The sequence below is a fragment of the Diadema setosum genome, chromosome 2 (assembly GCF_964275005.1).
Source record: "Diadema setosum chromosome 2, eeDiaSeto1, whole genome shotgun sequence".
NCBI lineage: Eukaryota > Metazoa > Echinodermata > Echinoidea > Diadematoida > Diadematidae > Diadema > Diadema setosum.
In genome coordinates, this window is record NC_092686.1 from 11,466,977 (window position 1) to 11,492,453 (window position 25,477).

General features: G+C 37.0%; 1 protein-coding gene across 1 annotated transcript in view; it reads left to right on the forward strand.

Annotated features, from left to right (window-relative positions):
• Positions 1–1,536: 1,536 nt before the first annotated feature.
• LOC140239785 (uncharacterized) overlaps positions 1,537–25,477 on the forward strand; it is a 44,010-nt gene continuing 20,069 nt past the window's right edge. Inside the window, exons 1-6 of the mRNA XM_072319608.1 lie at positions 1,537–1,641; positions 2,417–2,996; positions 3,343–3,507; positions 4,820–4,995; positions 6,654–6,800; positions 8,048–8,265. Coding sequence (XP_072175709.1) covers positions 1,537–1,641; positions 2,417–2,996; positions 3,343–3,507; positions 4,820–4,995; positions 6,654–6,800; positions 8,048–8,265 — 1,391 coding nt within the window. The remainder of the gene's footprint in view (positions 1,642–2,416; positions 2,997–3,342; positions 3,508–4,819; positions 4,996–6,653; positions 6,801–8,047; positions 8,266–25,477) is intronic.

A 25,477-nucleotide genomic window follows, 5' to 3' on the forward strand; every position in this document is an offset into this window, starting at 1 on the left:
AAATGTAACTAACTTTTGGATTGTTTACATAATGAAGATCTTGATACGTGGACTGTGGTCTGTGGAGGCTGCTTTGTCGATTGCCCTTTGACTTTTTAATTGGCGTTTCATTGATATCTCATCGGGCTCATAAAGGGCTGTAGAGAGTAGAACATCTAGAGGAGGGGAGGCGCCCAGGTCTTACAAAATGTAATTTAATTGTAAGTTGATCATTGATGTTGATATAAAAATTTAGACGTCTAGTCTAATAGGAGGCCCTAATGCTAGATAAAAATTCAATTCCATTTGACAACATTAATTTGTATGAAATAGCCTGCCTTACAAATATTGAAGTCGAAGCATATGGGTGATATGCTAAGAATTATGAAGTCAAATAGAGATCTAGTTTAACGTTAGACTTGCCAGACTTGCTTACTTAATTAGTAAATACAAGGTAATTCAAAATTTAGGTCTATAGTCGATACAAGCAAGGTGGTGGTGGTACGCGATGCTGCATGCTGAAGAAATACTGTCACTTGTTGCTCGTACCCCAAAGCAAGTCTAAAATGGACAAGTATGCAAAGAAATGTGTGAAATGATGACAATGCTCATGTGACAAAATTTCTGTTTGGTAATGACCAAAATGTGAAATGTTCGAGCCAATATGAGATGAGAACGATTCCGATCGTGGTTGCGACGTAATGTTTTCCTTTTGATTTATCTAGTGATTCTAATCATTTATAAATTCAGTTGGGACATGGCACTGTTAGCAGTAATTACCCATCAATCTTTGGTATGAGACACTGAGAGTGAATCGCACGCAGCTTTTTGAGAAAAACGACTGCTTGGGCACGCTCGCTCATCACATAACATTCTTCCTGTACCTACTATCTATACCCACTAGATTCTACTGAACACGGCAGTTGCTTCAGAAATAAAAGTCAAGTACCGGTAGGCGGTACACCGTCTTTTGTTATTTTGCACTTTTGATCTCAAAACACTCCAAAACAACTCGTTATCCTGACAAATGAAATTGCATCAGTCAGACTAGTTTTCTAGTAGACCCTTTCGATATATTGCAAGCAAAGTCCAAATAGTGGAAGATGATTTTTTAGCCCTTCTGAGTATATGCATTACCTTTAAAAACTGGGTATAGATATATCCTGCATATTATGAAGCTGCACCAGTTGTAATGTAAAGAGGATACAATCAAAAATTTCTTTATTCCATGTGGGAGAACCCTTGCCTGTCAGCATTTCTACATTCCAGACCCCATTGGCTCTGGCTGTAATTTATTGCTTATTGTGTAGGACGTTAGGAGGTAAATAGGCTGTATAACTCCCAGTCTATTTGAGGTATGCATCACATCCAACTTCACCACTAGTGTTAGAGTAGCTGTTCATTCACATTGTAGATTTCAACATCAAGAGAAGAGAATTAAAGCAATGAAGAATCTCTTTAATATTGAGTGAAAATTGAACAAGCAAACACATGATGAGCAGTTATTGGAACTCACGTACAGTAGTGTTTGCATTTAAAACAGGGTCCTGATTCAGAATGGGAAACACGCAGCTACAGGTGCAGGATTTCTCACCTGTAAGGCCAGACGAGAGGAGAGAACTGAAGCTGACAAGAAAGATATCTTGTGAAGATTATCAGAAGGTATATGTAATGTGAAGCTTTGTTCAAAATGTCTAGGTAGAAAACAAAATCAGTAAATGGTCCCTTTACTAGTTGATGTATAGATCAGTTGAGATGAAGATGAGATAATTTTTGTTAGGAGTATCATCCAATCTTTTAACCTCATCTTAGTCACCCTCTCCTTGTTTAGTGTGAGACTCATTACAACATTTTCTCCCCTCACTATCAGTGGGTCATTCAGAGAAAATGACCATTATGTAAGTAATTGCCCCACTTCAATTTTTTGAAATTATTTCACAAGTGTTTCTTTTCTCGTTATGTTCAGTAATGAGATATCTACATCATCTGAATTAGTGGAATTCAGATACTTGGTTATCTGAATTAATGTGACTTGTCTTTGTCATTGTGTTGAATTGCACTTTTTTTCAAAACAAATTGCTTTTGCAAGGTGTTGAGGAGATTTAGCCAGTGAATGGAATAGGAATATCTGGTAAAGAAATACTGAATAAGTAATAATTGGCATGAATGGAAGAGTACTGTACGAGCTGCAATTTTCGCGTACAGATATTTTCGCGAATTGCTACTAGGAGAACATTTACACGTGTTGTTAATTTCACGGTTGCGAGGTCAAACTGTGCTTATCTGTTCGCACGTTGTTATTTTCGCGTGTTGTTATTTTCGCGGTTCAAAGGGGATTCGCGAAATTCGCGAAAATAAAACCACCGCGAAAATTTCAGCTCGTACAGTATTTCATGTGGAACCTTGGGGCTAAGCAGTGCTGTGTGTTGATTCCCAGTATATAGATGGCCAGGATGTAGAGGGTGCCCTTACAGAACTTCCCTGGGCTCTTGTCGATTCCATCTCACTCTTTGAGCAACTGGATGCCTCCTTTAACCACCTGACAGTCATTCCACCGGAATTGCCCTTCCGCTTGCCCCACCTGTCCTACCTCAACCTCGCCCACAACCGGCTGGTGGCCCTCCCCGAGAGCTTTGCCCTCCTCTTCCATCTCCGCATCCTCCTCCTCCACCACAACCTCATTGAGGAGCTACCGGCGTCGTTCATCCACCTGGTCAAGCTGGAGAAACTCGACCTCTCTGCAAACCGGCTCAAGTCCCTGCCAGAGACCCTAGGCAGCATGGAGTCCCTGTGCAAAGTCAACGTGTCGGACAATTCCCTGACCCAGCTGCCCCTCTCACTGGGCAAGTCCCCCACCCTAGAGGTGCTGCTGGCACTCAATAACAAGTGCACAGTGCCCCCACAGAGTTTGTGTGATGAAGGCTCTGAGAGGACACTCAGTTTTTTGAGGCAGCAGTCCCAGAATGGATACATTCCCAAGAAGAGCCACCAGGGTAATGTCTTCAAGAGATGCAGAGGTAAATAGGATCCTGTGTGAAAATCTTATCGTGAAATGCTGCTGCTGATGTTTTTATTATGATCCCTTCTCTGTGTACCCCAGGAAAATTCAAATTACAGGATATAATATGTTGTTTAGTTTTGCAAGGCAACACTACTGTTTGATTATGTGGTAATGTTATGCAGACTATGCGTAAATGATGATGATGACCGTGTTCAACAGTATAAATGTGTGTGTGTGTGTGTGTGTGGGGGGGGGGGGGTTGGTGGATGTAGGTGTGGATGTGTAAGGTCGGGGAATATATGCACTACAATTTGATCCTCAAAGTGACACTGTATACCATGTGCTTTATAATTGACATGAAGGGGACGTGCTGCAATCTCGGGTAGCCAACCCCCACTGTGCCCAGGCCCAGTATGCCCAGGAGCTAACTGAGACAACCAACACCAAGAGTCGCATCAGGACACCCCTCAGACCACCCCCGGGGGCCACATCCCTGGAGGCTGATGAACTGATGGACAAGGTGGTTGGTGAGTTCTGCCCCAACATTGTCATACCTGCTAAGTGCAAATTGACCTCAATGGATAGAGTAAAATCAGACGTACACAAAGATATATGATTTATCTGACTTTGACAAAAGATAAGAAAGCTGTGGGGTTTCAAAATTTTACTTCACTGTATAGTTATTTTGGTGAGAACTACAGCATAATTTTGGTAACAGCTACAAAGAAATAAATTTGAACTTGAACTCGAACTTAAGCATTCACAAATTGGCATCATGTCCCATCAGTTGGTTCACAGAAATATCAATAGAAGCATGTTTTTGTCTGTGGTTTAGCAACTTCAACCATTTCCCCCTAAAAGTCATCATTGCAAGAATATTACTCGACTAACACACACTATTGATACTAATGACTTTATGTAAAAAAAAAAAAAGAAAATCAGTGGAGATTTATTACAGGTCAGTGGGAGCTAATTTGTGTGGTAATAGCATCCAATTTCCTTATGTGGTTGCTCCTATCATTGTTGCTGTATGAAAACTGGTGAAACTGTAAAATCGTACAACTGTCATATTTTACGCCAAATTCTGATGAAATATCTTCAATTTGTTTGCCTGATTTTTTTTTTTTTTAAATCAAAGCAAACTTAAAGGGATTGTATAGTTTTGGTTGAGACCTAATTTCAGGTTTCTAACATTTTTTTGGTGAGATAAATGTAAGAAACTCTTATGAAATGTGAAAGAGCATGTAATTCCAAGAGGAATTCAGCATTTATTTGATGAAAATTGGTTTTGAAATGGCTGAGATATCACAAACAGAGAGATCTTAATAAAAAGGTGGGACCCGCCTTTTATGACGATCGCTTTGTTTTACTTTTTTTCATCAAATAAACTTGGAATTCCTCTGAGGATGGTATGCTCTGTACTATTTCATAAGTTGTTTCTTGGTATCTCGCAAAAAGTTAAAAGCCCAATCCTCATCTCCACCAATACTATACTATCCCTTTGAAGATGATGTGAAATTTCACTTTTAAGCATTTTATATGATCTTGCAGTAGGGTTTATTTGTACAACTGAATAATGAGAACCTCGCATGAAAGAAATCTGATGTCCTTTATGGGTTTTGTTTTATTGCTGGGAGTGTTTTGTAATTTCTGTATATGATTTTGCTTTCATTCTGATCTCTCCCCCCCCCCCCTCTATCTATCTAGAGATATTTGTATTGTACACACATACATTTTGATTAAAAGCCTTTTCACCTGCCTAGATGGACTGCAGTCCTGCATTTCTGCAAGTCCTGAATTGAAAGAATACTGTGGTAAAATTCTCCTTTTTTTTCACAGGTCTCCTGTATGGTGCAGCCATTGGCGATGCTCTCGGGCTGTGCACGGCTTGGCTGACCAGTGACGAGTGTCGGTTTCACTATGACCAGGGAACGCTCCACCCTAATCAGAGGATCAGTGACAAGCACAGACTGCAGTGGGAGAAAGGAGACTGGACCACCGCCTTTGACCAAATGGTCAGAATAATGATTTTAAAATAGCTTTGTAGGGGGAACCCCCTCTATAATGAAGATTGTATCTACATTGTATCTGCCGTGTGTGCAGCTGTAATGAGGGCATTTTGCTTCCCAGTGTGTTTACTCAGATATTTCATTCTTTCTGTTTATTATCACCACCCTTGACCAAATGGTCATGATAATGAGTTAAAAATAGCTTCATGGGGGAGCCCCCCTCCCCCCAGCTAATTTAGATTGTGTCTGTGTGCCTTGCATGCTACAGCAACAATTGGAGTTTTTCCCCTAATTTGGGGAATCCCTTAATTAAGAATTGCCTAATATCTTCTGTACCTGCCATGAACTGGCAGTTTGGGTAAGGTGGTGTCAGATCCTGTGAGGAAGTGCATGCGAAGTAGTTGGAGACTGTTTGGTCCAAACTTCCAGTATGTAGCATTCACTGCCCACGCCAGTTCTCCATCTGAACTGCTGAGGTAATCCCTGCCTTGTAAACTCAATACACCAGTGATACAAAAATGTCAGTGTCATGACTGAGAACCCTGATGATGTTGTGGCCATCACTTGCAGCTTGAAGTGCATATGATACTATAGTGACATCTGCTTCCTCATGTCCAGAGAGGCCATCATTCCGACTGTCGATGATTGTTTGCTCTCCATAGTCAGATGTTGAGAAGAGTGCAGAATGTTGCCTCTTATTGTTCTTATTTTTCATGATCGCTTCTCGGCATGATAGTTTGCCTGATGAGTGAAGTTGTAGTTAATGACCCTGCACCACCATGACAGATTCTTTCTTGGTCCCTCGGGGAAAGATCTTCATATTTGTCAAACACAAGGACTTTTTTTTGAGTCTCTGTACTTGTCAATGCTCTTCTTCATGGATGCTGTAAGTTCAGACATATTTCCGCCTGATAAAGCAGCTGCTGTGCGTCAATGATCACCACTTCAGCAGGAGAAGATTTACTCTGTGGTACTCTTAGCTTGTGGACAATTGTTGATTCAGTTCCCTTTTGGAGGCATCCAAACTCATCAATCAAGGAAGGGGGACCAGCACACAGTTTAAAATCAAATATTGGAGCGAGTTCCATGTGCCGTGTTTGCCCCAGTGTGATCAACCTCAGAAAGATTGTCTCTGTATCGTTCAGAGTAGAGTTTCCAACTTTGAATCCTTTCTTCATCATCTCCATAGTCTTGACAAGACTGCTTATTATACTGTTGTGAAATTTTTTTCAGGCAGATTTGAGACAAATTTGGCCATCATGTGTTTGCAAATGCTGAGCGCTTCTTCAGCATTGATTTCATGTGAGGCAATTTGTCCTGTTACAATGTTGTATAAGCAATCGCTAGTGTCATTGACGGGATGGGAATGCTTAGCAAGCTCTCTTCTTATTGCTTCTCGATCTTCTGCAACAGTCTTTCTCCGAGAACTGCTCTCTCTCACTCTTCTGCTTTGGGCTCTCTGGGAAAATGTGGTCAAATGTATCTGTCATGTATGCTACAATATCCACTCTTTCACTTGTTCTTGTGACAAAACTTTTCCCAGGTCTGAAAAACTTCTGCTGGACTACAATGGGAATCAACTCCGTGTCATTATGGTTGTGAGGCAGACATGCTATGGACAGACCCACATCACATCCCTGTCCTGTCTCTTGTCATACACACAGATCTTGACTCTGGACTCCATATTGCAGTGGGCCGGTGTCGTGGATGAGCTGGATTTTGCAAAGCGCCTTGTGCACTGGTGCAACCACGGCTACCAGGAGCTCGGCGACACCAAGGGTTTCCAGGGGTTCAGCAATACTGTTGCCAAGGTAACTAAAATCTGTTGTTCTGTAGGATGTTGGGGCCTCTGTAACAACTGTGTGTGTGGTAGATGGCAAGCATGACTGATAGATTTTGATATTCCAGTGTATGTAATAGCCCCATGATCAAATTCAGACTGTTCAAACAAACTTGTGCACATTTGATGGTATTTTTTACATTTAATAGGAAATGAAAAATGCAATTTACTCTTTGAAAATAAGGGAGTTGATTTTGACTGTGGGAATATATAGAGAAAATTTCATATTGTATCATTCCTTTTAGATAGTATGCAAATAAGTTCTTTACATCTTGAGCAAGTATCTTTCAATAGAATTCAGCTCAAAAGTGTGAATATGGAGAATGAACCATACACATCTGATGATGTGTGTGTAATGTTGTATCCAGTGATAAATCATTTAGCTATTCTTTAGCAAAGTTGTTAATGAAGTCAAGTTTTCACAAGTCATTGCAGTGACTAAAAGAAAATAAGTTCAATGTATTGTTTCACCCCTGTCTCTAATTCTTCTGTATTTTCCAAAGAGATATATTCACTTCATTTTCCTTCGTACATGTTTTTTATCCTTACACACAATGTAAGAGTTGATTGTTGTGGATACAGCACAATATGAACGTACAGTGTAGTAATTATGATGATATCTATAATCATTAACCGGTTGAAGACGAGTCCCGAGTATATTCGGGCAAGTGTCTATGGGAAATGCGTGTTGTAGCAAAATCAGCCCGCCGTTAGTGGGTTAATATAATGATGATACAAAATTTGTAGTAATACTGATAATGATAGTAATGATAACAGAAATAATAATTATTGTTTTCATTATTGTGATTGTGAAAGTAATTGTTATGTTACTGTTGTTGATTACTGTTATGATGGGATGTTATTGTGAATGTGATTAAACTATCATTGCATTGCACTCCCGTTATGAGGAGCATGGTTGCAACAAAATTTCAGATACGGCAAATTAAAATTCAGGACCCAAAATTATGAGCTAGATATCTTCATACACTTTATTTGTGTTGGATATATCAAAATTTCAATACAATGAAAGAAAACTGCTGGTTAACGAGGACTCCATCATAACGGGAGTCACCTGTACTATCTGTATCATCAGTATGGTCACTATCACCACCAGTATCATTATCTCAATCATAGCACATAATTATCTGCTGTGATTTAATAATATGAAAGCATTGTATACTGAAATATTTGTCTATGCCTTTCAACTATGTATTCTAGGTCACAGCAAACTCGCTGTTTTGCCAGGAGCCCAATGCAGTTGCCAGGGGTCTGTGGGGCCGGAACAACGACTGCCACGACCCGGACTCCTGCGAGCATCTGGCGGACAACTGTGCAGTGGTGCGAACTGCCATCTTGGGTGTGCCACACTTCTACAAGCTGGAGGAGGTAGAGGCCAATGCCCTGAGGATATGCAGAGCCACCCACTACGATCCAAGGTAAGAGGAGTCAGTTCTGTCTGTGACTGCCCAGCTCAAACCCACAGAAAGTCACAGATTAGGAATCTCTGTTTATATGGACCAAAGTATGTGGGTTGACTGACTCAAATCTTTTAAGTTTTGTCTCACCTGGGAGAGTGATCTCTTCTCTACCTACTGTCAAAATATGGCAGCTTAAAACAGTACAGAAATCAAGATATACATTGTAAACAGTTTTTCTGCATCATGATTTTTTTTAATTTTTTTTTAAAGACAGATGCTGCTTTCACTGTGAAATCATGCCCGAGTAACCTTAATCTTTAATTCTTTTTTTTTTCTCTCTCTTTTCTATGTAGCTTCACCTCCCAAACTCTCTCTTATTTCAATCACTTTATGAATGGGTTATTTTAGGATGGTCGAATATTAACAAGTACATATATCATATTAAAGCTTGGAGCTTTAATACTCATTTAAACTATGCAGAAAAGTGGAATTTCATTTTGGCCTACTTTTTGTACCAAAAAAAAAAAAAAAAATAGAATCATGTCATTTGCAATAATACCAAGGGACTTTCACTAGAGACTATAATACTTGTAAGCATTTTGTCACTGTTCCCAGGCTGTTTGCAACCTCAAAAATGCAAAGTTCTGTAGTTTGAGACTTGTTTCGCTTTTGTTTGCTGTCTCATATCTGTAATTGTTTTTCTTGTTTTTTTTTTTCTAATTATGCCTCTGCCACGAAGTGGTGCCGGAGGCATTATGTTTTCGGGTTGTCCGTCCGCCTTTCTGTCCATTCGTCCTTCCGTCTGTCCGTAGTCAATTTGTGGTCAGCGTAACTAAAAAACCTTTTGAGGTATCCTAATGAAACTTGGTATGTATTTGTATGAGGGGGTGAAGTTGTGCCTATCAACTTTTGGGTGCACATGCTCAAGGTCAAAGGTCAAAAGGTCAAGGTCAAATGCTCTAAATGTCACTTTTCCCCCATATCTATGCAATGCCTGAACATATTTTCTTGAAACTTAGTGTATACATATACTAGCCAATTAAGATTCTTTGATGAGAGTTTTGGGTCATGAGATCAATGGTCAAAGGTCAAAAGGTCAAGTAAAATGTTAAAATTTCATTTTTTTCTCCATATCTTGGAAATTGTTCAAGGTATCTTCATGGAACATAGCATATATGCATGTACTGACTGGCAGTGATTATCTAGGATATTTGGGGTTCATGGGGTCAAAGGTCAGGGTCAAAGGACAAGGTCAACGCTTCAAAATTTTACTATTTCCCTTTCCTTTATGCAATGCCTGCAGGATTTTTTTTAAAACGTGGTGTATACATGTACAAATATGTATTACCCAATGGAGATTTTCTGGGAGTTTTTTTTTTTTTTTGCCGAAAAGGTCAAAGGTCAAAAGGTCAAAGACCAAGTGAAAGTGTTTAACTTTACTTCTTCCTCAATATCCCGGAAGTGGCTCAAGTTATCTTGAAACTTGGTACATACTATGTATGTTCTGCCTGACAGTGATTCTCTATGAATTTTAGGTTCATAGGGTCGCAGGCCAAGGGTCAAAGGCTAGGTGAAAATGGTAACAATTTATCATTCAGTACAGAAATTGCACTTTTTCTCCATACCTTGAAAATTACTGTATACGCCGAATATTTCGTGAGGTTTTTATTTTCGCAAATTTCGCGAGTCAGGTGCTATTCGCGAAATTAAAAACTTGCGAAAATATTGACTCTGATCCTGATATGAATGTGACGTACGCATACACATTTTCTCTGTTCAGTACAGGACTCCATGATCGCGAATTTAACTACTCGCAAAATCCTCAGGAGGTCTCAATTCGCGAAAATTTAGACTTGCGAAATATATGGCGTATATAGTACTCAATGCATAAACTTATTTCAAAGGGTCAAAATCAAGTAAAAGTCCTCAAATCCCCAAATACATACTCTCGAAGGTGAACGCACATTTGTGACAAACATATCATTTTAATATTTTGCCAATAATGGGAAACTGTCATCACACATTGTCCACATTTTTTATATCTACAGTAGACTTATTGGGGGAATCGTGCGTTATGGCGGAGGCATACCAGTCGCCATAGCGACATTTCTAGTTAGTCATTATGAAACTTCCAGACACCTGCATGCAATATTGGTTGCTAGCACATGGTCCTTGCTGTTCATCATTCTTGGGAGGAAAAAACAGTGACAGACAAGGGAAATCAAAAAAAGGAAATGCTTGTATAGCAAGCTGTCTTTGACACCAGGATCACTAATCACCATCACTATCGTTAATCAAACCAATAAGTGATCCTTTGCTGATCATTCTGAACCGCTATCCTCGTCACCATTCTCGACAAACACCTCAGCAGACAAAGCTCAAAGTACCAACACTAAGTGGTTGCGAGACAAACGCACAGCTCAGAGAGAAGGACCACAACTTCCTTCAAAAAAGTGGAAGACCATCAGATCAATTACTGATACAAAAGTAAGCACAACACACTTGAGAGTACAGCTTTACTTTGAAATGAAAAGGGAAAGGGTGAGAGAAATGGTACTGAAAGAGAGATAACTGAAGTGAAACAAAAGTTAAATCAAGTTTATGGTGAATGCTAGCACAATCTGACAAAAACACAAGAAATGCCTTTTCATGTGCACATCGTCATGCAAATCAGGCATCACACAAACAGAAACTCACCTCTGAATTCAAGCAAAATGATGATTCCTATAATCATGTAAAACACGCTACACTCTCAAAAGTATGTTTGCACTTGGGAAAGCAGTTCAAGGAAAAGGAATACTTGGAAGCAAAATGAAAAAAAAAAAAAGAAATCGGACAAGGGGAAACCTTGTATGCTAACTCCAAATACTGTAGAATTTTTGTCGCACACATGCAAACAAACGTATTAAAACCATGTACCAGATTATATCACTTGTACTGCTGCAGTATGTACATACTTTGTGCACTATATGATATAGATGTTATTGTATGATCACAATGAAGTTGCTTTTTGTCAACGTTGATTGTGAAGCTTAGCACGCAGGATCATTAGAGTAAACAAGTACCACGGTCCATGTGCGTGCCATGCACCAGTATACAATCAAGGTTCCACACAAACTTTAACAGCAGTACATGGAAAAAAAAAAGCTTGACTTTTCCCTGTACTTTTTCACATGTGCAAAATGAGACAAAGAAAATATGTAGAAGAGTAAACATATTTTCATTTCTCTTGCATAATAAAAGAGCACTTGAAATGCCTCTTTCAGAAGGGAGGGGGAATGATATACTAGTACCCTTAGGATAAATGACAGTGCTAAGTCAAAGGAGTGTACACTTTTGTTCTAAAAATGGAATTTTGTGAATTTTCTTTATATTTTGATTATATCGTTCTACTTGTGTGACATCATAAACTGATTGAGATGTAGCCTTTTCATCCAGCAGTGACTGTGCAGAAACTTTAAAAATTCATAACTTCTGAATGTATTGTCCGAACTTTCTCTGATGTTTTCTACTAATATTGCTACATTCACTTCATCCACGTGTATATGAAGGTGAACTTGTAAGAAATTGAGAAAGCTAACCTCAGGCAATAAAGACAAGCCCACAAAACCACTTTGTAGAGTAATACTCAAACTAAATTTTATGTTCTATTTTCTATGTTCTGATATGTTTTTGTCAGAAAACACCTCAACTTGTGGATTTTTTAATAATTTATGGCAACTATACTCTTTGTTTTGAATGTCACATTTTTGTAGGAACATGATACTCATGGAGGGACTGTGGGATTTCATTGCACATTTTGAAGTACTAATGTGTAACCCTCTCTGTGCCATTGAGTCAAATGGGCACAAATGTCACACACAATCCTATGTACAGAAACTTAAAGACATTGTTTAACATTTACAGATGAAACAAAACCCTAGATCTAGTGCTTCAAAATAGTTCTTAAATGTGAGTTAGGGATAGAAACAAACAGTATAAACATGTTAATCAGTATAATCAATGTTAAGTGTTGTTAAATATACGAAATGTGAACAATAGTTATAATAAAATTGTTCCTAGACTAAACTGTCTACAGTTATGGTTTTGTGAGAAAAATAGTGATATCTGTTATATTTTAGGCTTTATTGCAAAATGTTTAATATGTAGTAGGATGTTTTGTGATGCAACTGACCTACACATATGCATCAAATGTGATAACTCTGAACATTTTTGGAATAACTGCTCCCAGTGGTAAACAGTACCTTTAATGTGGCATGCAAATGGTTAATATTCATTTTCTCATTTATGTATGTTTTGCTCACAATGGAATGAAATGAATGGAGATTATCAACCTGCGATACTAAAGAAGAACGGAAGATAGATGTGGTAATACTAGATCATCCCACGCCAAGTTACAAAACAGATGAGAGTGAAGTCAATTTTACAGTCAGATTTTTACTGTTCACCAACTTAAGTTTTCTTTTCTTGAGGAGAATCAGAGACCTGCAGTGTGTTTAGTGAGCAAAGATAGATTTAAGATAATCAACCAAAGTTGAGGATGTTGTGATAACGATAATAAAGTAGTAGACAATTGATAACATATTCAGGATGCTGCTCAGTGTTAACCTCTTCAAGTAACTGTGAAGACAGAGGAAGGGTCTTTATCCTTGGTTGGAGTGTTTACTCTATGAAGCAAAAAGTCTCATGTAGGGATCATGTAGTGCAGATGAAATGACTATTTAAAGAGAGCTGAGTGGTGTGTTTTCAAATTTGTAGTTTTTGTACTATAAAAATTCGGTACAGAATCATATTCCGCCCACTTGTGGTGCAACAGAGATGGTGCTTGATTGTTGTTGTTTTTTTCTTGTTGTATTTGGTTAAGTTCACGCTCGTTCATGTTACACAAGGGGGTGATTTTCTTCCAGGAAAAATGTCTCGTCTGTGATTAATCATTGTACTGCATCTCACCCCAGAGACTTGTGTCTATACGTAACAACTTTTTTCATTATTAAATGAACTCTTCTCTTTCTCTTCTTTGTGACCTTGTAATGTTTTGCAAGGTGTACAACAAAATGAGAATATTTAGTCAAAGCACACCCTGTGGAAATATAGTGCTCATCATTTGTTTTTGAGTAACCAAAGCTCTTGAGCGTAAGAGGTACAGGAACTAGCACTGTGAAGAATAGAATATACACGTACCTAGATGGTGGTACAAGCCTGAAATTTGACCAAAAAAAAAAAAAAGGGTTATGTATTCATATCAAATTGGTACAGTCTCAAACTATTTCACTGTGCTTTGTGTTTTTATTGCATACTGTTTGGATGCAAAAAGTTTGACCACAGTGAATGTGAATATGCTGTGATATGATTTCCTGAATGTAAGAAATAGTAAAATTTCACTTCATTCTTAAAGGTAGGGAATACCTTTTACAGAACTCTCAAAATGCAGCAAAACATTAAATATGAACCTCAGGGGACTTGTTTAGGCCATTGCTTAGAAATTTGGAAGTCAACAGTTATCTACAATTTGAATAATGCACAAAACTCAACTACTCAGTAGTTCTGTGTGTCAGCCACACTTGAGCCTTTTTGTTGCAGTCTTCTGTATTTTTTATCTATAAACACAAATCTAAAAGTAAAGAGCTGATGTAATAACATATAGAGTGTGTGGCAAGAATGTATATAGAAATGTTTGTAAGTTTTGATGAACTTTATTCACAAAATACACATGATGGACACACATGCAGTGCATGGGTCTGCAAAGGTAGCCTAGTAATGTACTGGAATTTACGGTGAGCCCCGAAAAGAATTCAATTCAAAATCTAACGGTCAATAAAAATGTACTAAATGTTACCTTCCACTTTCAATACTTTATGGGAGTTTCTAAAATGATACTCTCTTCAACATACCACTGTGTTTATACAACTCTTCATTTAAGGCATGCAAATGGGATTCCCTACCTTTAAGTTGACTTTAATTAGGTAGAGTAAAATCAGACTGGTAGAAGTTTCAGCAAAACTTGGGGGGGGGGGGGAGAAACTAGGGAAGTTATGGCATTTTTAACTTTCAAATGTTTTTACTGTATGATGGTATTTGTGCAAACACATGATTGGTTCATGCACAAACACAGTATATCACAGAAACCTTGTTTTGAGTAACCTATAGCAGCTATAACACCCCCCCCCCCAACATCAGCACTGCATGCAAATCAAAGGAATGTCATGCATGGTGATGACATCATCTTTTTTGTTCAGTCAGCTGCAATTTGATAAAATCTATACCATTCTTTGCATTTGATTTTTTATCTGTGTATGTGAAGCCAATTATATAACGAGATATGAAACTCGTCAGACTGACGAGTTAGGTGATACGCTTGGGGTTATCAGATGTCGGTCATCTGTGATCGACAAAGAAAAGAATGTGATATAGACACCTTGAAGTTATAATTGAGTTTGCATGCAAAACCGTTTCCCTAACCTCTCGGCCACGGGACATCCACGGAAATGGTAAGGCAAAAAAGAAATGTATAGATATTACAGGGAGAAAAGTCAATGCCCACTCAACCAACGTGGCCGCGTGAACATGTATTGCATTGCTAGACGGAAATGCGGCCTTGTAACTACTGATGTCGCTATGCCATTTCTGGCAACTTGGGAAAAATACGTGCCGTAAACATAAAACCTATAATCGGCTGGTTTTGATACCTTGCCTTTAATCACAATTTTCAGTGTGATGACGTCATCAAAGTACAAAACAATGATGTGGTCTTGAAAGACAATTGTTCAAAGTACAACACCTTCGTCGTCGTCATTACATATTATGATCAGTTTGACAAAGTCAGCCTGCAAAATTTTGCAGCAGTCGAAGCAATATGGTCTCCAACACAAAAAAGAGGGATATGGTGTGTGTGTGTGTCTGTGTGTGTGTATAGGTGCGTTTATATACGAATGTGATTTCTACATGGACGATATATGTAATACAAAATTGAAGAAAAAAAAAGTAAAATAGCTAAGTAATTTGTTTCGTGATCTTGTGGGGTTCGAACCCGCACGTGTGCAACCTCACGTCTCTGAGACGTCGCCTTTAACCACTCGGCCATACGTCTCGACGAGAAAAAAAAGAGGAACGTAAACTTATGTATGTGAAAGATGAATCAGGAATCGTTTTGTCCACATTCCATTCTCATTTTCAGTTTTAAACTGCAAAATTGTCAAACTAATAAGGAGATTTCAAAGAATAACATGCATGATTACTGCAGCTTATTGTCTCAGTTACCACACACTTAAGTTACAGAGGAAATGGAGCAAAATCATCTGAGATAAAGGTGCTTAAACGTTGTCAAGTTAATGCACATAAAAAAAAAAAAATCACCTCCCATAGAGATAACACGTAAACTTGTCTGATTTTGAGTCTTTACCTTTAATAACAATTTGAAGTATGATGGTAAGTCTTCTTGAACCAAGAGTGTGGAACGCAAGCTTCTACGTGAAAGATGAATCATGACGATCACCCGTGACCGACACATCTTCAAAGGGATCAGTTATTAGAAGTGGAAGCCCTCGTGCCAAGCATATTGTCTCAGCAATTCCAAAGCAATGATACCCTTACATTTATGCATGCCATACACCTGGACTAGAGTTAATCAATTCAGCTCCCATTCCTGCAAGTTATTTAAACATACATGTTCCTACCTATCCTGTTACAGTATAACAATAACCAATGAAGAGAAAAGGAAAGAGCAAACGAAAGGTGGCAAGCGGGACACTGTAACAAGGGGCAATTTACAACATTAAGTGTGACAAAATTAATAAAGCAAACCCAATCTCCAAACTCCAATACAAAACAAGGGAAATAGAGCAGCCGTGTTCACGGGTTACGTACACTTGATAAAGTAATACGATAAATGACATCGGAGTAAAGCTGAACTGCCGGAAAAAAAAGAGAAAAAAAAGAAAGAACGGATAAAAGTCCTGCGGGAGTCGAACCTCTCGCCTTCCGGTATGGCGTTATGAACAACCAGCGCGCTAACCGATTATGCCACATGGCTGTCCTGAAGATCGAGTGCGAAACTTAAATCTAAATACTATCGTGACAGTGTTGACTTGTGATGGCGCTATTCAACTTCCCACAAGTGGCAGCGTGGATTCGATCAATATACAGTTGCAAAGAAAAATTGGGAATCGTTCCGTACAGATTGCATTCTCATTTTCAGTTTTAAATTGCAAAATTGTCAACCTGATGAGGAGATTTGAAAACATAAAATGCATGATTACTAAAGCTTGTTGTCTCAGCTACAACATATTTATGTTTCAGAGGAAATGGAGTAAAATCAGATGAGGTAAAGGTGCTTAAACGTTGTCAAGTCAATGCATGGTTAAAAAAAAAAATCACCTCCCATAGACATAACACGTAAACTTGTCTGATTTTGAGTCTTTACCTTTAATCACAATTTCTAGCATGATGACGTCATCATATTTCAAAACCATCACATGGCCTTGAAAGGCAAATGTTCAAAGTGCAACATATCTGAATTTGGGGTAATATTGAGCTTAAACAACAGATACGAGCAAATGAATGTCAGAAACAGTACCTCAAAAAAATCAATTCCACTTTTTTGATTTAAAATGACGATATGATGACGTCATCGCGTATTCCTGGCAATACTGATACTTGGAATGTTACTTACAATTCATATACTTTTGTAATATGCAATAGAAATATAGGGTCAACGGACGATTTAAAGAGCTATGGCGAAATAAACAAAGACATGTTTTTTCACTATATTTGCAGAAAGACGCGCACGCGGAATTTCAACTTTGACGCCAGTGCATTCCTTTGTTATAGGTCGTAATCGATCGGAAATCAATGGATATTATTACTCAAAGTATCAGGAATCCAAATCAGTCAAAAAAATTGCATTTTCATGTTGCTTACGGGCTCTGCGCGCGAAATTGCGCGGACGGACGCGCACGCGAGAAAATGTGTGAAATGCTTAAAATTGTCTGAAACTTCGAGATTTCCCATTGGGAAGTCGTTTTGAGCCTTTTAAAATTTTGACGCGCTTTTACGCGCGCGTAATGATGACCTGTGTAACTAGCGTTAAAAAGTAAGATAGAGCGTGACCTGAACTTCATGTCCACCGAAAATGATACAGAAATGACATCTAGTTATGAAGTTATGATCGATCATGTGACAAGGTCCGAAAATCACAAAATGGCGCCTAGATGACGTCATAGATATGTAACTGTCATGAAAACCTTATTGTGGCTAGATTTTGTCATGAGACATGTTGACTGAAAATGTCATGTTATTTCGTAATGTCATTCTTGAGATATTGACGACACAAAATTGTCCAGAAAGAAAGAAGAATAAAAAAAAAATAAAGAGAGATTTTGACAATCACAATAGGTGATACGCTGATAGCGTATCACCTAAAAAGACGTAAATTTAAAAAGGGAATCCCTACATAAATGATAAATTCATAATCATTATCACAAAATAAATGAAATCATAATTCTAAGGCTTAGAAAAAAAAAACAAAACCCTGTCAATCGGTCTCCTGCAGTAGGCATTTAATAGACTAATACCTGCCCAACACATCTCAATACTAGGTCCAGGGTACATGTACAGGTATATGCTTTTCATTTTAAGTGAAAATTAAGTGTTTGTCATTTCTTTTACGATGTCTTTAGATCATTCTGCTAATGTGGTATCTTGATGTTGTAGAGTTTCTACATATAATTCTGTAGAGAGGGCAGCACTTGGAATCAATCCAAAAATTCAAAATTCATGAAACTTTGGAATGGATGTACACATAGTGATTTTGCTAAACGTTATATTACTAATCTTGCTGTAATCACGGAATCCACCATATTTTTGTTACTGCTCTTCTCCTTTAACTTTAAATCTAAATTTTGATTGTGCTTTCACAATTCTGTATTTTGTAAAAAAAAAAATTTACCCTACAATGTATGTATTAAAATCAACTTAAGAAGTGTAGTTTGTAAAAGAGCTATAGTGAGCCCACATCAACATTGTGAAATGTGGTGTTGTTCCACTGAATGTGGAAAACACAACAAATTAGATTGCATTTCAATCTGTAAGTTTTGTTACCCATTGTATGGACAACACCTCAGAGTATGGTTTGTTTTTGTCATTAGTTTGAATTAATGAAATAGAGATGTATGTGCCTCATCATGTAATTATTATACAATAATGCTTTGTCACTTAATATGAAAAAAAGTCATGTGGCGCAAAGCGTGCAGTCTTCACCTGGTTGATGTAAGTGTATTTCATCACTACCGGATACTCCTTGTCTGTTCCAGAAAAGAAAATCCCTGAGATGGGAGCCCCTAAACCTCGATATACTATGCACGAGTGGGAGTTTCCACATACTGCTGAAGTACATTTTGTACTCATGCCTACTTCACAGGACTTTGAAAGCTCTGTATTCTTACAAATTAGTAACACAATTGTACTTACTAATTTTTATGGAGCTAAGAGCAAGTTGGTTGAGTCAACCGCCCCCAGCATCTTGGAATTAGTAACATCTAAAGGTATCTCTGGCTTGCAATGTGTAGGGTACAGATTATCAAACAAATCTTCATGTGGTTTTTTAGGCCTGAATGGTGTCTGATTTTTGATTAATGGTGATCATGAAATCACAGAAACCTTTAGTTAGAAGTGAGAATTTCTCTGTACCTGTCAGCATAATTTGTATGGTTTATTGCAATAAATGAGTACCCAAAAGTGTTGGCAACTGCTATCCATGGAGACTTGTTACTGTTGAATGCCATAACATAACAAACACATTGATTTTCAAGATATTTGATGTTCTGTCTGAACTGCCTTACTGTGTTGAAAACTGAGTTGATTTACAAAGCAACTTGATCAATTGTGTGACTGTCTGACTAGATGAAATGAACTTTGAGCCATTGGGAATGATCTGTGCATAATGTGTGATGAAAAGTACTATAATTTCATAAAATGTCAGCCTTGGAATGTACAGAATACACTTCCAAACTTTTTACCTGGAGAAGAAATACGACAGGTAAGAACACAGTTAGTTATAATGTTGTATGAATAATTCTATCAAGTGTGTATTTTCTCAGAAAGATCATCAATGGCTGTGAGTTGGCTTATGTCAAGGCTTATATCAAGCTTGAAGAGGATACTCCACCCCCATAATAAAGTTCTCCTCGGCTAATGCAATGAAATCAAAATGCGTTCAGTGAAACTTCCATTAACTCCACTCAAATCAATTCAAAACAAGACTACAAGGTATGAATGGCATTGTAAAACTTTGCATTCGATGAATATCACACAGATGCACAGCAAATGAAGAGCTTAGGATAGCATTTCTGTAAAAGACTGATAACCAATCTATGCTAGATTTCCATTGAAAAAAGAAAAGATAAAAATGAATTAAACATGAGGAAATTATATTCACTGGCATTAGATTCAGCAGTCTCTTCGTGCTTTTGCACGTACCGAGAGTCCTTTAATTTGAATGCTGAATTACAAACACTATTGCAATTACAATTTGAATCATTGTTTGTTCACACAACTGAGGAAGACTTCATGGATTCTGTGGTTTTTGAATTTCAGAACTGGGAGGGGAGGTTGGCTTCTTTCCAAGTTCCCATCAATCACTCTTGAACTTGAATGAAGAAACTTGGAGAAAAGTACATAGCACTTTCGATACTGATTTATCGTTTGATGTTTTTTATAAAAATTTCGAATTCTCATTTCATAGATAAATATGTTCCTTTGGTTGAAGTTAAAAAGGAAAGTATACTAAACATGATTTTAAAAAGCATACTAGATTACCAAGGAGAACGAAATCTCTTTTACGATCTATAAATAAAAAAAATGATATACAAATATGCCAGGCCTGAGGGGTTCTGGTTGAAACTATGTGCATGAGGTGACTTCAGTAGTACTAATTTCTGAGGGGTGCAGCCCCGAAGAAAAAAGTGCTACTGAAGTCACCGAAGGCACATGGTTTAAACAGAACCTTGATATATTTGTTGTTGTTTTTGTTTTTGTTTTAAAGAAAAAAAAAGGAAGAGAGAGAGAAAAAAAATATTTGTTTTATATCCATCCCAATGGATTTCAAGAGTAACAGCAAAGTAAAGTGGGTGGTTGTCTGATCTGAAGTTATCTTTTTTGAACGCACAAAATTACAGTATGCAAGTGTATACGGGCCATTCTCCAAAAAAGTGTGCAATTACTGTTGTACAAATGACAAAAATTCAACATCAGAGATTTCATTCATTTTTTATCAATTCAGAAACTTCAATCCCTTAGGAATACAAAACAATCAATGGGTGATTTTTGAGAGCCCATTCTTTTTCTAAAAACATTTCCAAACGTAGAGTCCTTTTTTGCATGTTAAAACCAAATATCAGATATTACCAGAGGTAGCATCTTAGAAAACTGTTGATTGTCTGCTTATTTCTTGCTTTAAAATGGCAATGCTTATGCAAAACTACAAGCTTAAACATCTAAAAACATCATGGAAACATGTTGGAGTCAGCCTTGATCTAATCTGTAATAAAAATGATTGTAATTTATAAAATGAAGGCTAAATAAAAATCAAAACATATCGGCTTAAAATAGGTTACCCTAATCTTACTTTTTACCTGCATTTAAATTATATCAATAATCTTATTGATTATGTATGAAAATTTATGAACAAGTATTATACTTTTCATAAGTAGCTAATGCCAGGTAACATCTCTGCCAGATTGAATACATTTCGGGTCGAAACAAGAACTGTGTGTGGTAACGTATCTGACGCATTAGACGTTCCGTTAGTATACAATTTTAAACCTAACACCAATCATGCCAATATATTCATTTTAACTTGTAAGAGCATCACAATGTGATTATTTTTGTAAAAACATTGCACTTCTAAACGTAAGAATGTTCTCATCATAGATAGAAGATTAGATAACCCTTCAATAAAACTTTGAGATGTACGGTGAAATACGAGAGCCAAGCAGGCACAAATCCACAATGCTTCTTTTCTGATATAGTTCCGAAATTTTGTCATTATGATACATGGAAGATGGTAAGAATGAAATTGGAAAAGATTTATGCAAATGATACACATAAATGCAATTTTCCTTTGTTCTTGTTTGTAATAATTAGGTCTCTAGAACCAATAAGCGATGGTAACGTATCTGACAAAGTATTTATGTTCGTTGACATAATAAACTACCGATTTACATCAAACCGCACTCACTCAAACATGTGATTAAAAAACCTGATGTAAAACGTTAGACATCAAATTCTATTGTCATTTTCAGAACATAAACCTGCAATGAAGAAAGTGCTCTTGACTTTCACTATAATACTAACCCCATTTTATATAGATAAGATGCAAAATACAATGAACAAAGGTAGACCGTTCATGTAGTTGCGTTTGCTGTGAAGTTGAAAAAAAAGTGGGTATCACAGTTCAGCCCTTAAAGGGAAGATAAACCCCAAGAACAATGTGGATTGAGTGAAAGCAGCAACATTAGTAGAACACATCAGTGAAAGTTTGAAGAAAATCGGACAATCGATGCAAAAGTTATGAATTTTTAAAGTTTTGGTGTTGGAACCGCTGGATGAGGAGACTACTAGAGGTTATGACGTATGAGTGGACATCAAAAAAATATAAAGAAAATACTACAAAAATTCATTTTTCATGAAAATTACAAATTCCATCAACTTGATATTGACATATGTTAAGGGTAGCAATTATTCCCCCTGCTTTCTGAAAGTGGTTGGTCCACTGCTCTTTCATAATTCTAGAAAAGTGAATTTTTGTTGAATATCCTTTATATTTTCTTTGTATTGTTGTCTCCTCATACGTCATATCCTCTAGTAGTCTCCTCATCCAGCGGTTCCAACACCAAAACTTTAAAAATTCATAACTTTTGCATTGATTGTCCGATTTTTCTCAAACTTTCACTGATGTGTTCTACTAATGTTGCTGCTTTCACTTGCTCTTTGGGTTTACCTTCCCTTTAAAGTCTTTCTATGTTATCGTGAAACAAAACACACACACACACACACATACACACAAACACAACAAAGCAGAAATAAAGTGAATTTGTAACATATATCTGACGGCACTTTTTGTTAATGCCACAATAAGGGATAGTACAGTTCTGGTTTAGATGAGTATTTAGGTTTTAACTTTTTGCAAGATAATCGAAATCCACTTATACGAAATACTTTGGAGCATACAACTCTAAGAAGAATTAAGTATTTATTTCATGAAGTTGGTTTTGAAATGACTTAGATGTCCAAAATAAAGTACAGGAAAGATGTCCAAATAAACGTAGATGAGCCATCACATTTTATTAGGACCTCTTTCTTTTACTTTATTTTGGATATATCGACCATTTCAAAACCGATTTTCATCAAATAAGCTTCTAATTCCTCTTAGAACTACATGTTCTCTTAGCAAGTCATATAGAGCACATTGTCAACCGCTTAAATCGGCGCTCAAAAGCGCGTCGCGATTAACCTTGCTGCACGATACATTTTATTGGTAACGTATCTGACGTATTGGATGGTAACGTATCTGATGCACATTACCTTTCTCACACTATTATCTACAAAAATATTCAATTTCTCCAACAATTTCTGTTGTGTCATTAATCATTACCTTAAGTATTAAAAAGTATCTGAGTTTTGTTTGTATTTACAGCATACTTTTTTTCTAAATGAAGCAAAGTTTAGGTAACGTATCTGATATCAGCTCTTCGTAACATTAGGCTTCAGCGGCTTCGGATCAGTTTATTTTTTTGTAACAAGAGATTCAATGAATAAATCATGGTTCCATGTATGCATTAGGTTGACTTTGTTTAACACATGAAATTACACTGCCATGCAGCATGTCTTTGATCTTCTCTCAAGAGTCTCAAAAAGGGTAACGTATCTGACGGCGATTTGGCGACATGATATAAATGATCTCTTAGAGAAATATCAAAACATGTTATTGGTATGTAGTATTATTTTTCACTCAGGCACTCGAGGGGCAATGGAATGAGGTACAAAAGATTTGATTTGAATGATATGTTAATGAGTAACAACTTGTTATATGAGCATTTCCTGTCCTGGCGACATGGGGTTTTATATCATCCCGGAGGTTCCAATAGCTTTATTGATATGTATTTTACAGGTCTAACCTCTTGGATGAATTTAACTAAAAAAATTGATTTCTGAGGAACAAAATATCAATTTAAACTGCATGAACATGCTGGCGACACAAAAATCACAGTTTTGCACACTTTTGGGAAGAATGGCCCATACATCGAATGCACGATGCCCTTTATCTCACGAAGCGTAGTGCAGTGCAGTGCAGTGCGTTTAGTGGAAAACCGTACTGTGATGTGTGCCTCATGCACTAAAATATGCACTTGTGACAAGAGTGGTGCGCATGTGCTTTGCAAGTAGTTGAGTTGAGTTGAGTTGAGTTTATTAACAACATACATATGAATATGATAACATGATAACATGAAATTCCACAGTGTAAGATACAATAACATGGAATTTTTATGAGAATACAATGATTTTGTACAAGGTTCTTACAGCTTTGCAAGCATATATTTTACATACTTATATTTACCTTACATAAGAATACATGTGTTATAATACATTTAGTTTCGTTGTGATACATTTATCACTGAAAAGGCAAAGAGAATGAATAAGTATGTAATGTAGACATATATGCATAGACAGAGGTTCTGAAAAAAATAATCGAAAAAAAATTAGAAAAACAGAATATAATGTTATTAAAGGGGGAACCAAAAGTTAGCACAAGTGCTAGTCGAGAATGGTTCTCCCATCATAGCTACATGTATATTTAAGCTGCTTATTGCAAGGTCTACTCTTTTAAAGTAACTGTACTATAGAAGTACATTAAACTGAACACTGAAATTTCTTTTCATCACTAAACTTCTTTTAACAGGTGATTTTTTAGGTTTCTTCTAAATGAAGATCTTGTTCTTTCCTCTTGAACATTTTTGGGCAAACTATTCCAAAACTTTGATCCGACAAAAGATATAGAAAATGTACCATGTGTCGTTTTACATTTCGGGAGTCTAAGCATGGAATGATCTTTGCCTCTAGTCCTGTATGCATGATTCATTGGCTCATAATATTGCGTTACAGAATGTGGTAAATGTCCCTTGTGTAGATCATATACAAAGGTTGACACTGCAAGCTTATGCAGGTCAAAAACATCTAACACTCCTATACTGGTGAATAATGGCCTAGAACCTGTTCTTAAGGGGGAAAATGTAATGTTCTCACGACCATTTTTTGCGCTAAAAATATGCAATTTAAGTGGCTTCTGTAGGTACTTCCCCATACTTCAATTCCATAAAGTATATGTGATTGTATAAAGAATTTATATAAAAGCATGAGAACATGCCTTGGAACAAAGTATCTTAACTTGAAGATTAAGCCAATTTTGCGCCTAATGCATTTGTTGATACATTTAATCTGATCCTTCCACATCAAGGTCTCATCAATTTGGATACCTACAAAAGATGCTACATTTACTCTTTCTATAACTGTTTCAGAGACTGTTAACACACCTTTAACTGCAATTGGTTGTCTTGGTCCTTTAAAGGGAAGGTAAACCCAAAGAACAATGTGGATTGAGTGAAAGCAGCAACATTAGTAGAACACATCAGTGAAAGTTTGAGGAAAATCGGACAATCGATGCAAAAGTTTTGAATTTTTAAATTTTGGTGTTGGAACCACTGGATGAGGAGACTACTAGAGGATATGACGTATGAGTGGACAACGATACAAAGAAAATATAAAGGAAATTCAACAAAAATTCACTTTTCTAGAATTATGAAAGAGCAATGGACCAACCGCTTTCAGAAAGCAGGGGGAATAATTGCTACCCTTAATATTATGCCAATATCAAGTTGATGGAATTTGTAATTTTCATGAAAAATGGATTTTTGCAGAATTTTCTTTATATTTTCTTTGTATTGTTGTCCACTCATAACCTCTAGTAGTCTCCTCATCCAGCGGTTAAGACATCAAATCTTTAAAAATTCATAACTTTTGCATCGATAGTCCGATTTTCCTCAAACTTTCACTGTTGTGTTCTACTAATGCTGCTGCTTTCACTCAATCCACATTGCTCTTGGGGTTTATCTTCCCTTTAATAATCATATAATTTGTTTTCTTCAAGTTAATAGACTATTCACAGTACACCATTTCTGTA